We start from the raw sequence: 12,237 nt of genomic DNA on the forward strand, positions 1-12,237 counted from the left end.
GTGGGTTGCCATTCCCTTCTCCAGGGGATCTTCCTGGTCTCTTGCATTGCAAGCAGATTCTTCATCATCTGAGCCACCAGAAGAAGCCGCCATACTTAAATGATTTGTCTCCTCTAAATCATTGTGATTTGGGGAATAGCAGGTTATCAGCATTATTGAATTATTGAAGACAGACTAATAACGATCTGAGAACAATGGCTCCTACATTAGGAACCCTCTGAAAAGATGCAAAGTGGCAGAATCTATGAATCTCAGGTGAGAACAGTATACATCTGAATGGTGACAGTAGGCAAGAGGCAGAACGTTAATAATTTTAATAAAATTGGTGACTTTCAGAGAACAATGAATTGAGGATTAAGGCTGGGGCTAAGTTCAGAGTTGAAGAGGGCAGAAGGAACCTAGGATGGAGGAGAGATGGTCCTGGGAGTACTTATGAGGAAAGAGAGTCCAGGGGACAATGAGGGGCAGTGAACTGGAAGGAGAGAATCTTAGCCCCAAAGTCTAGCTGTGATTTTAAGGCTCAGATCAAAAGAACCCTCCTTTCCCAAACTCAGAAGAGTGAAGACCAAAAATCCAGTCTGTGCCTGGGAATGAAACAGTGCAGAGGATGAGACCAGTGCCAGGCCTAGAGCCAGGCAAACAGCTTGAGAGAAACCCGGAAAAGCTGGGAAAAGATAAAAATGAAGTCTTTCCCAGTGAAAGTTCCACCCTGAGTGCTCGTGGTAAAGTGAATTTTATGGTCAAAGGAGTCTGGGAGACACGACTTCCTAAATTTGCCAGCGCTCCCCTAGCTTGGAGACTTAGCACACCGATGCTCTAAGAAATGCTGCCGTCAAGATAGCTGCTTACTTGTTGTTGTTTAGTTATTAAGTCATGTCCAACTCTTTTGTGATGTCATGGATTGTATAGCCCACCAGGCTCCTCTGTCCATGGGATTTCCCAGGCAAGAATACTCCAAATGCATTAGACCAAAGAAGGCTTGTTTTTATTTTTCTATATCCTGCAAAACTTTGGCTGAGGATGAAATCTAGGGAACCCTGGACTAGCTGATGTTTGAAGTGGCACCGAAGCAAGGGAAAGTGGGAGAACCTGTGGACGTGTCCCACGTCACATGTGTACTGCTCATCTCCTGAGACTCCCTCGTCTTAACGAGAGTGAGCGCTTATCGCCAAGTCATGCGGACTAAAGGGGGCTGCAGGAAAGTAGGATCTCCCCTGAGGGGTCTCTCCTCCTACCCTGAAGGACCCACAGATGTGAGTGGTGACCCCCTTCCAAGGTGACATCTCAAGGAAGCGAGTTGTGCACGAACAGGCCACTAGTGCAGCCTCAGTGCCTTAGATTCAGGCTAGAAGCCAGAGCTGACATGGGAAGTGTGGCCCATGGAGGCTGCCTTGGTTTTCTCTCTGCTATTTTAGGCATCAAAAAATGGGCCTCACAGGTCTTGGAGAAGACAAGAGTGAGCATATGAATGAGGGAAGTAAAAATATTATAGGTGGAACTTATTTCAATAAAATATAGGCACCCTTCTAATAGAAAATATTAATAACAAAGATGAAAGCTAAGAGTTGTTGAGCCCTTGTTAAGTGCCAGGCATCACTCCGTCAGTGGGCACTAGCCCATCCCTGTGTTACTGCTGAAAAAATGAAATACCCAGAGGTTAAATAAATTTCTCAAAGTAATATAGGTAGAAAGTGGCAGAGCCAAGACCAGAAATCAGGACCGGCGGTTCTGGCTCATGCTGTGGACACCCTCAAGCCACACAGAAGGTACTAGAACGCCTTCCGCACCAGCACTGAACCCTGTCTGAGGACGATATACCTATTTCTCTACTCCATTGTTTTGCACAACTTTCTTTAAATATCCAGACAGTCTCTTCCTCAACCATCATACATTCCCATGAAATGACTGCATCGTCTCTGAGTCAGTTTCAAATTCATGTCTCCATTGTCTCCATGTAATACTTGAAAGGCAATTACAAGAGAGATCAGATATAATTCTACTATTTGTAATTTCTACTTTTATACCTATACTGTGTTTAGCAAAGTCATGTGACATCACTAATGCCAACTAGTCCTCTCAAACAATGGCACAAATTAACACACGTCTATTTACTTTCGAAAACTTCTCATCAATATTCAAACTGAGCACACAACTCACTTAAGGATCCAGTATTTCTCTTTTTCTGCAGAACTTCAAGCACAACTCAGATCAGTTCTCACTGAACTTAACCACTTCCGTTCAGATGCTATCCATGGAGGAAGGGAAGAGGGGTGGGATTGTGGGGGATGGTTTCCATCTGCACCCACCCTGGGTTAGGGGATGGGGTGCCTGCGGAGTTGAGGCTTGTCTTGGGACACATACCCTGAGCTCTGTCTCTAGACCAGAGTCCTCACAATATCCACCTAAGCTGCAAGGAGAGTGTGCCCTTTGGGCTAATATCCATCTTCTCCAGGACCCCAAATGCACAGGGCTTCCCAGGTGGTGCTAGTGGTAAAGAACTCACCTGCCAAGGCAGGAGACATAAGAGGTGCAGGTTTGACCCCTGTGTCAGGAAGATCCCCTGGAGGAGGGCATGGCAACCCACTCCAGTAATTTTGCCTGGAGAATCTCATGGACAGAGGAGCCTGGTGGGCTACAGTCCATGGGGTCACAAAGAACTGGACATGACTGAAGCGACTTAGCACACACACTGTGGTTCTAAGGCAACCCCAGCAGTTGGAGCCCTTTCTTTTCAACACCCTGTAGGCTGGAGTTTGCACCCATCTCACTCCCACAGAGCTTCCAGAACACACTGTGCTCTGCTTTTCTCTATTCTGCACAGTGCCTGGCCCTACACTGGGCATACAGTAGGCACTCAATAAACACACATGGAGAGATACCTGAAAGGTGGCAGAGACGCAGCCCCTGGCCCTGTCTGCCCATACTGTGGAGTCTCCGCACGTGCTGCTGAGTGGGATGTTATAGGTCGTTGCCTTTACGACAGTACTTCAAGTGCCTGAAATAACGGGGACCCTGGCACCGAGCAGAGAGACGATCTGATTGTCAGACCAAGTGCTGGAGACAGATGCTGAGTGGAGTTCAGGATCAGAGGGCTGCCGGGCGTTCCCCTAATCACCTGGCCCTCAGGTTTCCTGTCTTTCCTCCCACTACACCCCCTCTCTGCCCACCTCTGCCCTCCCTCTGGTACGAGCTCTTCTTTAGTTTGGGGCACAGAGAAGGAGAACAAGCCACTTTCCTGTCTGCCCTAGAGGTCCTGACAGGTGAGGAGCCAGAAGCTATTCAGATGCCCAGTCTCTGATGACCTCAAGTTCTGTGGGGCTGGACTCAAACTAAATGCCTTCCCTGAGGCTTCCCAGGTGGCGCTAGTGATAAAGAAACCCCCTGCCAGTTCAGGAGACATAAGAAGTGAGGGTTCAATCCCTGGGTTGGGAAGATCCCCTGGAGGAGGAAATGGCCACCCACTCCAGTATTCCTGCCTGGAGAATCCTATGGACAGAGAAGCCTGGCGGGCTACACTCCATGGGGTCACAAAGAGTCATATACAGCTGAAGTGACTTAGCATGTACGTACAAGCAGAAGCAGTTACGAAGATAACCCTGCCAGGCCCTTCGCAGGGATGCAGCTCTATCTAACTGGGATGGGAGACCCCAGGCCCCCAGCCCTCAGTCTCCTGGTGCTAATAGATATGAACAGGGGGTGCTCAGGCTTTTCTGGGGGATTCTAAAGGGTATTGGGGGGGGTGCCCGGGGATTGTGGGGGGCTGGTGGCTGAAGGTGAACTAGCTTTTAGCCACCAAAGGTTAAGTGGCTCGTCTGGGTGTTCCTAAGAGTATTAGTAATAATAGTAATAACAATAGTGATACCGCCCATGCCTGACACTTTACATGTATTACCTTTAGCCCTAAAAGCCCTGAAAGCTGGTTATTATCATTTGTGCTTTCTGCATGAAGACACTGAAGCACAAACTTTGCTGGAGTGACTTGCTCCGGGGAGCAGAACAGATGAGCTCTGCGGGTCAGGGTGAAGCCCCATCTACTTGGCCTATTCCTTATCGTCCCAGCATCTCCATCTCGCACACATTTCTGCCTGCCAGGCACCCCCATGATCATCTAACATTCACCAGGCCACTGTCATTCTTTCCCTCTCACGGAGGCTACTGAATTTGACTCTATTCAGATGTTAGAGGGTTTTACACTTTCTATGAGTGTCCCCCTCAGACGCAAGTCTGTTGGAAAAGGAGTGTGGGGTTAGGGTGCTTTGCTGTGCACTCCTCTTATGGGGTGTCCTGGCTGTGTCTAGAGCTCTGTGTACCCCCAGGATGTTCTAGAATAGAAAGGGGCTCTTGTCCCAATGTGCACTGGACTGGGAGAAAAAACAAACCAAGGGCCCTTCTTCAGGCAGCAGCGGGGGGGTTCTGAGTTCTTTTATTTTTATTTGTTTATTTATTTGGCTGCACCAGGCCTTAGTTGCATCATGCGACATCTTTAGTTATGGCATGTGGGATCTAGTTCCCTGACCAGGGATTGAACCCAAGGCTCTTGCAGTGGGGGCGCAAAGTCTTAGCCACCGGACCACCACAGAAGTCCTGGTTCTGAGTTCTTATCATCACCCGCAGCGTCCCAATCAGCTCACCCCACCCCAGCAAGCCTTTTCGATTTCAAAAGCTTGTTTTGGTGGCCAAGGATTGGGATACAGAACTGTCTTGCTGGGAAGACTAGGAGATGAAGATGACTCTCGCCCCCTTCGAGAGCTCCACGGTCCTCGTTGGAAGGGGGGTCCGGAGCAGACCTTGCAGTAGGAGCTGAGCTGTGTTCTAACTTGGCTCCTCTGCCAACCTGCTGTGTGACTCTAAACAAGCCGTTCACCTCTCTGGGCTTCAGTCTGCTCATGAATCACAGAGGCAAAGGCAGCAGGAGAGAGCTGGGCCTGAGAAGCCTTGGGGGCTTTTCCGGTCCTAAGGTTTTATGGCGCGATGGAGAATTCAGCTACCAACGCCGGAGTGTCAAACCTGGAGCAGGAAGTCATCTCCCCTGCCCAGGTCCCTCCCAGGGAGTGGTTCTGCCATGCTTTCAAGATGAATGAATCGATTGATTGGGGGCTGATTTGGGGTTTTCGTTGGTGTGTGCAAGCTCTCTCTAGTTGCTGTGAGCTGGGGCTCCTCTCCAGTTGCGGTGCGTGGGCTTGTCATCGCGATGGCTTCTCTTGCGGCTGAATGTGGGCTGTAGAGCAGGGGGCTTCAGTAGCTATGGTGCACGGGCTTAGTCCCATGGCATGTGGGCTCTTCCTGGACCAGGGACTGAACCCGTATCTTCTGCATTAGCAGGAGAACTCTTAACCACTGGACCACCAGGGAAGCCCAGGTTCTGCCTTTATTAGAAGGAAGGGAGAAGTGGAACATCTCAGTCATGCTGCCCAGGATCCTTTGGGAACAGCTCCAGACAGGTGGGAAGGCATCCACCTGAGTGAAACTGGGGGAAACGGGGCAACCGCTCTTCTCTTTTTGGGAACGCCTGCGGTGGCTCACCGGCTGTCGCTTGCTCTCAGGCCTGTACTTCAAGCCCGCTCTCTCAGTAGCTATTGGGAACAGCCCTGTCTGGGTGCCGGGAGCAAATGTCCAAATGGCCTCCTCAGAGTCTCAGCCATCCAAATGCAAACTGGAGCAGACAGCTCGGCCCTGCGGGGGCGGGAGGAATGGCAAGTGCCTGGGGACCCAGCACCAAGGGAGGGAAATCATTCTTACAGCAGGCCTCACCGTGGACCCCAGGACTGCACTTGTATGAGACCAAGGTCCATGGACCTCTGAGCTTGTCAGACTTCATGCCGGCCAGTCTCAGAACATCCCAGGAGGCAGGTGGGGGCAGGGAGGGAAACTGAGGCACAGAGGGGCAATAATGGTCTGCTTATCACACAGAGGGTCCTCGGCAGAAGCACCACCCAGAGAGGGTGCGAGTCCCAAGGGGTGTGAGCCTTGAACCCCAGTATCACCTTCCCCTGAGCTGAGTTTCCTTTTGAAACTCACAACATGGTACAAATCATTTACAAAGCATCCTTTCCCCAAAGCCCTCTCTCCCACCGTGCGTTCTTCACCATCTCTCAGTTTCACAATCCCAGGCAAAGAGCATGAACAGAAATACAGAAAACACAGAAGGGGACAGGGGTCCTCCACAGGCCCCTTCGCTATGATGTCTTTGCTCTCTGGGAAGCCTTCTCTGATCACTGTGCTTTTTAAATTTAAGACTTTCACCCTGAGCAGTCCTCCCGAATTCCCTTACCCTGCTCCCTGGCATGTAGTACCTGATAATCCACTATAGGACTTTTTAGCAGGCTGATTCTTCTTGACTGTTTCCTCTTGCTGAAACCACAAGCTCCTAAAGTCAAGGATATTTATGCTTCTTCACTTTCGAATCCCCAGTGCTTGAGCTCGTGTTCAGCACATAGCAGTTGCCTGAGTGAACGAATGAATCAGGCCTGGGTGATTCATCACAAAGCAAGGCCTTCACTGCTTCCCTACCGGATTATGATGGAGCCAAGTGGACAGGGTATGGTGGACCCCCGCCTGGCCCTGCTTTCCTAGGTAACTCCGACCACAGGTGGACCCACCTCCTCAGCCCCTGAAGGCATCCGTATCCTGGCCCGCAGCTAGGATTGGAGTGCCACTGGCTTACGAGAGGGACAGGCTGTGATGTCCCCAGGCACCTGAAGCTGACCCACTGTCAACAGGAGTCAGTAAAACAAAGAGCTCCGTGAGAGACAGCTTTGGCCCAAACACAACTGAAAGTGTATCTCATGAGCAGAAACATGTGTTCCAGGCCCCCGGCTCTCAGGCAGGGGAGAGGCGGAGTGTGGCTGGCAGGGATGCTGAAATTTACTGAGAAATCTGCCACTTGCTCTGAGGCTATCAAGGAAGACACTTTCCTGGTGGGGGTAATAGCTGCTTCTCCTCCCCGTAGGGGGCCGCTCCAGGGTACCTGAGGACAGCCACCAGCTCTGCCACCTCGGCTCTTCGTGCGTCTGCCTCACTGACACTTCCTCTCACTTCCCTCCCATCAGTTTGGCAGGTTTTTATTGCACTGGTTTCCAGCGTATATAGACGTTCCCTGGGGAGTGCGGCAGTTGCAGTAAATAGACCATATACATTCACACAGACTGATGGAGACACACAGAGTCAGACACAGGGGAAGGTGTGTGTGTGCACACACACACATACACACACACACCCCCTAGGGAGATACCCAGAGTCATGCAGAAGAAAGGAGAGAGACAGAGACAATTCAGCCCAGCAAGAGACAGGCAGACCTTGACGAAATGGCACCGATACCTAGCAGGGTGCATTCAACCACTCCCAAAAAAGGTGTACATGGAAGGCAGCCCTTGCTGGACAAGAAATAAAGGGAACTCATCTCTCCATGACAACAGAAACAATATCTGGCTATGGAATTATTCCGCTTGCAAATAACTGTAATAGTAGCTCCATTACTCTCATCACTCAGGATAATTCCAAAGATTGTGGTAATTCTGTACCATAAATAAGGTGGAGACCAAGTACGTTTATCTTATTTTAAATCACAATATCACAATTAGGAATATTACGTATGGCTAGCACACGAGATGTATGATATTATTATTTAAGAGATCAAGTAGGCTATTTAAGTTTAACCAGCAAGTTTTTACAAGAGAAAACACAAAGGAAAACATAGTTCAGAACAGGGCAAAAGTCATGGCAGTGATAAACATGGAACTGAAGTTTGCGGGTGGGTGTTTTCTTTATCCAAAGTGTAGTCTTTTCATTAATTATCTAAGTTCAAACTTAGGAATTAAGCAATAAATCGTTTGTATCAGTCCTTCTCTTTTCTAACTCTGGCTCAGTGAAGACACTGGAGGTTCATTCATTCATTCATCAGAATAACTATAAAGGGTTTAAAGTTGATGTTTAGAAGGAGGAAGACAAAGAACTGTCCTCCATCTGCTGACAGTCTGGTAGGAGGGAAAAATCAAAGTCATCACTTTGAGCTATGTTCCTTCTATGTCTATTTTCTGGACGTTCTTTTTTTAAAAAAAATCGTAAATGGATTTTGAATTTTCTCCAAAACTTTCTCTGCAACTATTGAGATGATCATATGGCTTTAGCTTGCAATTCATTAAAGTAATTATCCTTCAATTAAAAATAGATAAATAAGAAAGTCATCATGACTCAGAAGAGCTACAATAGAGGTGTAAACCCCGGGTCAGGAACAGCTCAGTGGAGAATGTGGCAAAAGAGCTAAGCTTTAAGGGACAATAAAATATTAGCCAGATGAGAAACTGAAGCCCATAGTAGGCAGAGCCGACATCAGTGTCATCAGCCCATACCCTGAGCCTGGAGTCCCGGCCTGCAAAGTTTTCTAGTCCTTCATGATTCACTCACTTGATGCCCTGGGGCCTGCTGTATCTCCAGCTGTACTTACCAGGCTGCTCATGTCCCGTCAGAGCTGCAGGTTGTGAGTTCTTGATTTGCTCTCCACTAGGACTGGATCCCTGCTCAGGAGCCTGCCTTGACCTTGACCTGTGCTCCACCCTTCACAGATCACCCAGAATCTTGATGCCTGACTCCACACGCAGCCAGTTCCACACACTCCTGGTGCAATGTCGTAAGAATAAGAGCCTCTACTTATCGACTCCTTACTCTGTGCCAGGCTTGATTCATGTTGATTACACGCATTATATCATTTGATCCATGGAACCACACTCCTGGATTTTATCACCACCTCCATGTGCCAGCTGAGAACAAGGAAGCTTACAAAGCTTAACATCTCCTGAGATCAGAGTTAGCAAATGGCAGGACCACGGTTTATGATCAGATATCCTGAAAACAAGCCCTGGTTATTAACCCGTCTTGCTACCTTACCACTCCCCACTGAAAATCTGCAACCCCAGTGGATTGTTGGCCCAGATATCAGGGCCTTGGAGCTGTGATTTGGGTGGCAGCCACCCCTTCTCCATGAGAAGCAGTGCCATGATGGATGAAGGCCTTGACTCCATCTACTCCTGCCTTCTTCCCAAAGTGCCCATAATCCAGCACTCCCAGCAGGCCTTGCAGGTCAAGCCTAAATGGGTGCTGACCACTAACTGTGCCCTCAGGGAATCAGGACAGCTGAGGTCAAGAAGCTCAGATCCCAAGGCACCTATCAGAGGGGGCTCCACGCAGCTTTTGTATTTTCTTCTTTGGAAGTCTTTAAGCCTCAGGTTCAGAAACCCTGGCTTTCCGGTGATGTAAGAAATCCTACAGCCTTCAATGCCTGTAGAGGTCTTGGGTCTTCTCTGAAGAATTCATTCCACAGAGGAAAGCTACTTCCTCTCAGCATCCAGGGCCTTGGAGGTATGCAGGGAGGGAGAGTGTAGGCCCCACCAGAAGGGAATAAGGAATGAAAGCAAAGGAGCAGCTTCATACGGGTCCTGACTCCTGGAATAAAATGCTCCCTGCTCATCCCCATCTCAGGCCATTCCCCGGCCATGGCAGCCTCAACCAGGACACCACAATGAGTCCCAGTGTGGCTGAATGGGGGGTCCCACGCCCCGAGAAGATGTCATCGAGTTCTGGGGGAGGGTGGAGCTGCTGTGGGCTCCCAAGGCATAATGCACAACCCTGTGGGTGGCATAATGTGGTATTTATCTCCCCCACTACGCAGAGAGGGAACAATCCAGACTCTGTCAGCAAGGTCCTCTGGGGAGTCCAGGCCTCGCTAATGAAGATGAATATGATGAGGATCTGCCTTGGCTGCTCAGAGCTAATGTATACATATTCATGGGCTGGGAGGACAGCTCCCAGGATGACCCATCCTCCAGAGAGGCAATGGAGGCATGGCAGTGCAAAGCCATGCTTGGGGTGGGGCTTTTCTTGCAGGGTGGGACACTCTGTGAATTAGGGTACCACAGGACATACCCTTAAATGGACCAGATTTCCAAAGCAAAATTGATTCCTCTGCCTGCTTCAAATTTATGAGTCCTGATCTAAGCTCAGGGACCCCTGAAGAACTGAGTTCTTAGCTGAGTTCCAGAAGTAACTCCAGCTTTGCCATTTCCTACTCCGCCTCAGCTAATACCCATCCCCACACCGTATTTGTTCTGCCTGGCATGGCCTCATGGAATTTGCTGGAGGTTTCATGTTAGAGTTCTTGCTGCTGTTGCTCAATCACCCAGTCCTGTCTGACTCTTGGTGACCGCACAGACTGCAGCATGCCAGGCCTCCCTGTCCCTCACCATCTCCCAGAGCTTGCCCAAGTTCATGGCTATTGCATCGGTGATGCCATGCATCTTATCACACAAAGGCTCAGGACACACGCCTCAGCATCTCATTTCACACACATAGACCTTTTCAGAATCTCCATCCATCTGACTCTTTCATGAGCTGCCCGCAACTATTTTGGGGGGATGACAAATCCTTGCCCACCATAGAACTCCAGGGTCCATGATGGTGACCTTGGCAGGAGATTATACAGGGTGCGGAAAATCTAGACCAGAACCTTGAGCATCCGTACTGCGTTTCTTCAAAAGAGGGCAAGTGTTGGCCCTGCCCCTGGACACACCATCACTCTGAAGTCAGTGGATTTGTCTTTGACTCACGGATATTTTGATATCTGAACGATTTCGTTCCCTGTTTCTGGTGCACTCAGCCTCCGTCCCCAGGCAGCAGAACAGAAAGGATACACACTGAGCCCAATAAATCAAACCCCCTCTCTGCAGCCAGGCTCCTGTAGGTTTCCACAGAGCCACAGGCCAGTCTTTAGCGGCAAGATGAGTGTCTGGCAGAGCGCAGAGAGCCTTACCTGCCTTTCCGACATGATGTAGAGCTGCTCCCGGTCCTTGGAGAAGGCCATGTCCCGGAGCACGGGGCCGGGCTCCACCACCTGCACCGTCTCATACTGCAGGGCATTGCCCCGGGGCCCGTCTACCCGGATCTGTGGATGAGAGGAAGAAGAGAGTTCAGATGTGAGTTCAGATCCTGAGCCGCCGTATGTCCAGCCTCAGCTGGGAGCTTCCCTCCTCATGGGCAAGGGAGGGGCCGTGAGCCCAGTGAAGTGAAGTGAAAGTCGCTCAGTTGTGTCCGACTCTTTGTGATCCTGTGGACTGTCCAATGGAATTCTCCGAACCAGAATACTGGAGTGGGTAGCTTTTCTCTTCTCCAGAGGCTCTTCCTAACCCAGGGATCAAAATCGGGTCTCCCGCATTGCAGGTGGATTCTTTACCAACTGAACCATCAGGAAAGACAAAACAGAGGCGCATGCCCAGCAGGGGCCTCTCATGGGGAATGGCCAAGAGACCGGGTGGGGATAGTCGGGGGTGCGGATAGTGGGGGGCCGGGGTGGGGTGGGGAGGAGGCGAAACCAGGCTGCACTTGGAACCTGGTGTTCTTCTCTCTGGCTCACCATGCCTTAGGCTCACAACTTTGACCCTTGCTTGCGTATCTTTGGATAAGAGGGTGGGGCTGATGTGGGGAAAGAGGAATCTGGGGATGAGGCAAATGGGAAAACTGATGCTGCTTCAGACCAGAGCATCACTCTACAACAGAAAGGCAGTATTATTAGCTACACTTGTTGGCAGAACAAATTTGGATGTAAAGATGTGGGCTGATTCTTTGAAACTGGCAGCCAGGATCACTGCTGGCCTTCAAGGAGAAGCCGGAACCCCAGAAGATTCACACCACGTGGACTTATTCTGTCTATGAACCCACTGGCTTATGCTTCAGATTCTGGAATAGATGTAGGGTCCCCAAATCCCCTAGAGTTTCTATTTATGTCCCCAGTGAAGGGCATGTGGGCATTCCAGGAAAATGTGTTTTGGGCATGAGTCATTCTGTCTTCCAAGAACACTTAACAGACTAGGTCATCTCTGGGCCATCTAACAGTCCTTCCTGGAACTGCTGGAACAATGTGAAGACCATGAGGAAAGGCTTTTGCCCACATTCCCCAAGGCTGAGGACAAGTCTAGAAAAGACGGGACTTTCCCAATGCCACCCATCCCCTGATTCAAGGTGCTGGCCCAGGTCTTCAGAATCATCACCAGTGTGAGCTCATAGATTTGCCATGATTATTGATGAGCACTAATATTTCCATCCACATAAGTTGGGATCAAACATTACCATCCATGCAAGAATGTAGGAAGGTGAGGAGAATGCCAGAGGTAGATGGGGAAAAGTAATAGCTAGGAGATCACCAAACTTGATTAGATGCCATTTGTACAAGTCTCTATAAGATAATGTGGT

At 49.7% G+C, this 12,237-nt stretch overlaps 1 protein-coding gene across 3 annotated transcripts in view; it reads right to left on the reverse strand.

Annotated features, from left to right (window-relative positions):
• The window catches only part of PLXNA4 (plexin A4), a 410,799-nt gene that overhangs the window by 161,949 nt on the left and 236,613 nt on the right, over positions 1-12,237 (reverse strand). For 2 of the 3 annotated variants that reach the window (XM_068972632.1, XM_068972634.1), the window contains exon 3: positions 10,802-10,933. In XM_068972632.1, the coding sequence (XP_068828733.1) occupies positions 10,802-10,933 (132 nt within the window). The remainder of the gene's footprint in view (positions 1-10,801; positions 10,934-12,237) is intronic. The other variant, XM_068972633.1, reaches the window with a different exon arrangement.

This window comes from Capricornis sumatraensis, chromosome 5 (genome assembly GCF_032405125.1).
Source record: "Capricornis sumatraensis isolate serow.1 chromosome 5, serow.2, whole genome shotgun sequence".
Classification (NCBI taxonomy): Eukaryota; Metazoa; Chordata; class Mammalia; order Artiodactyla; family Bovidae; genus Capricornis; species Capricornis sumatraensis.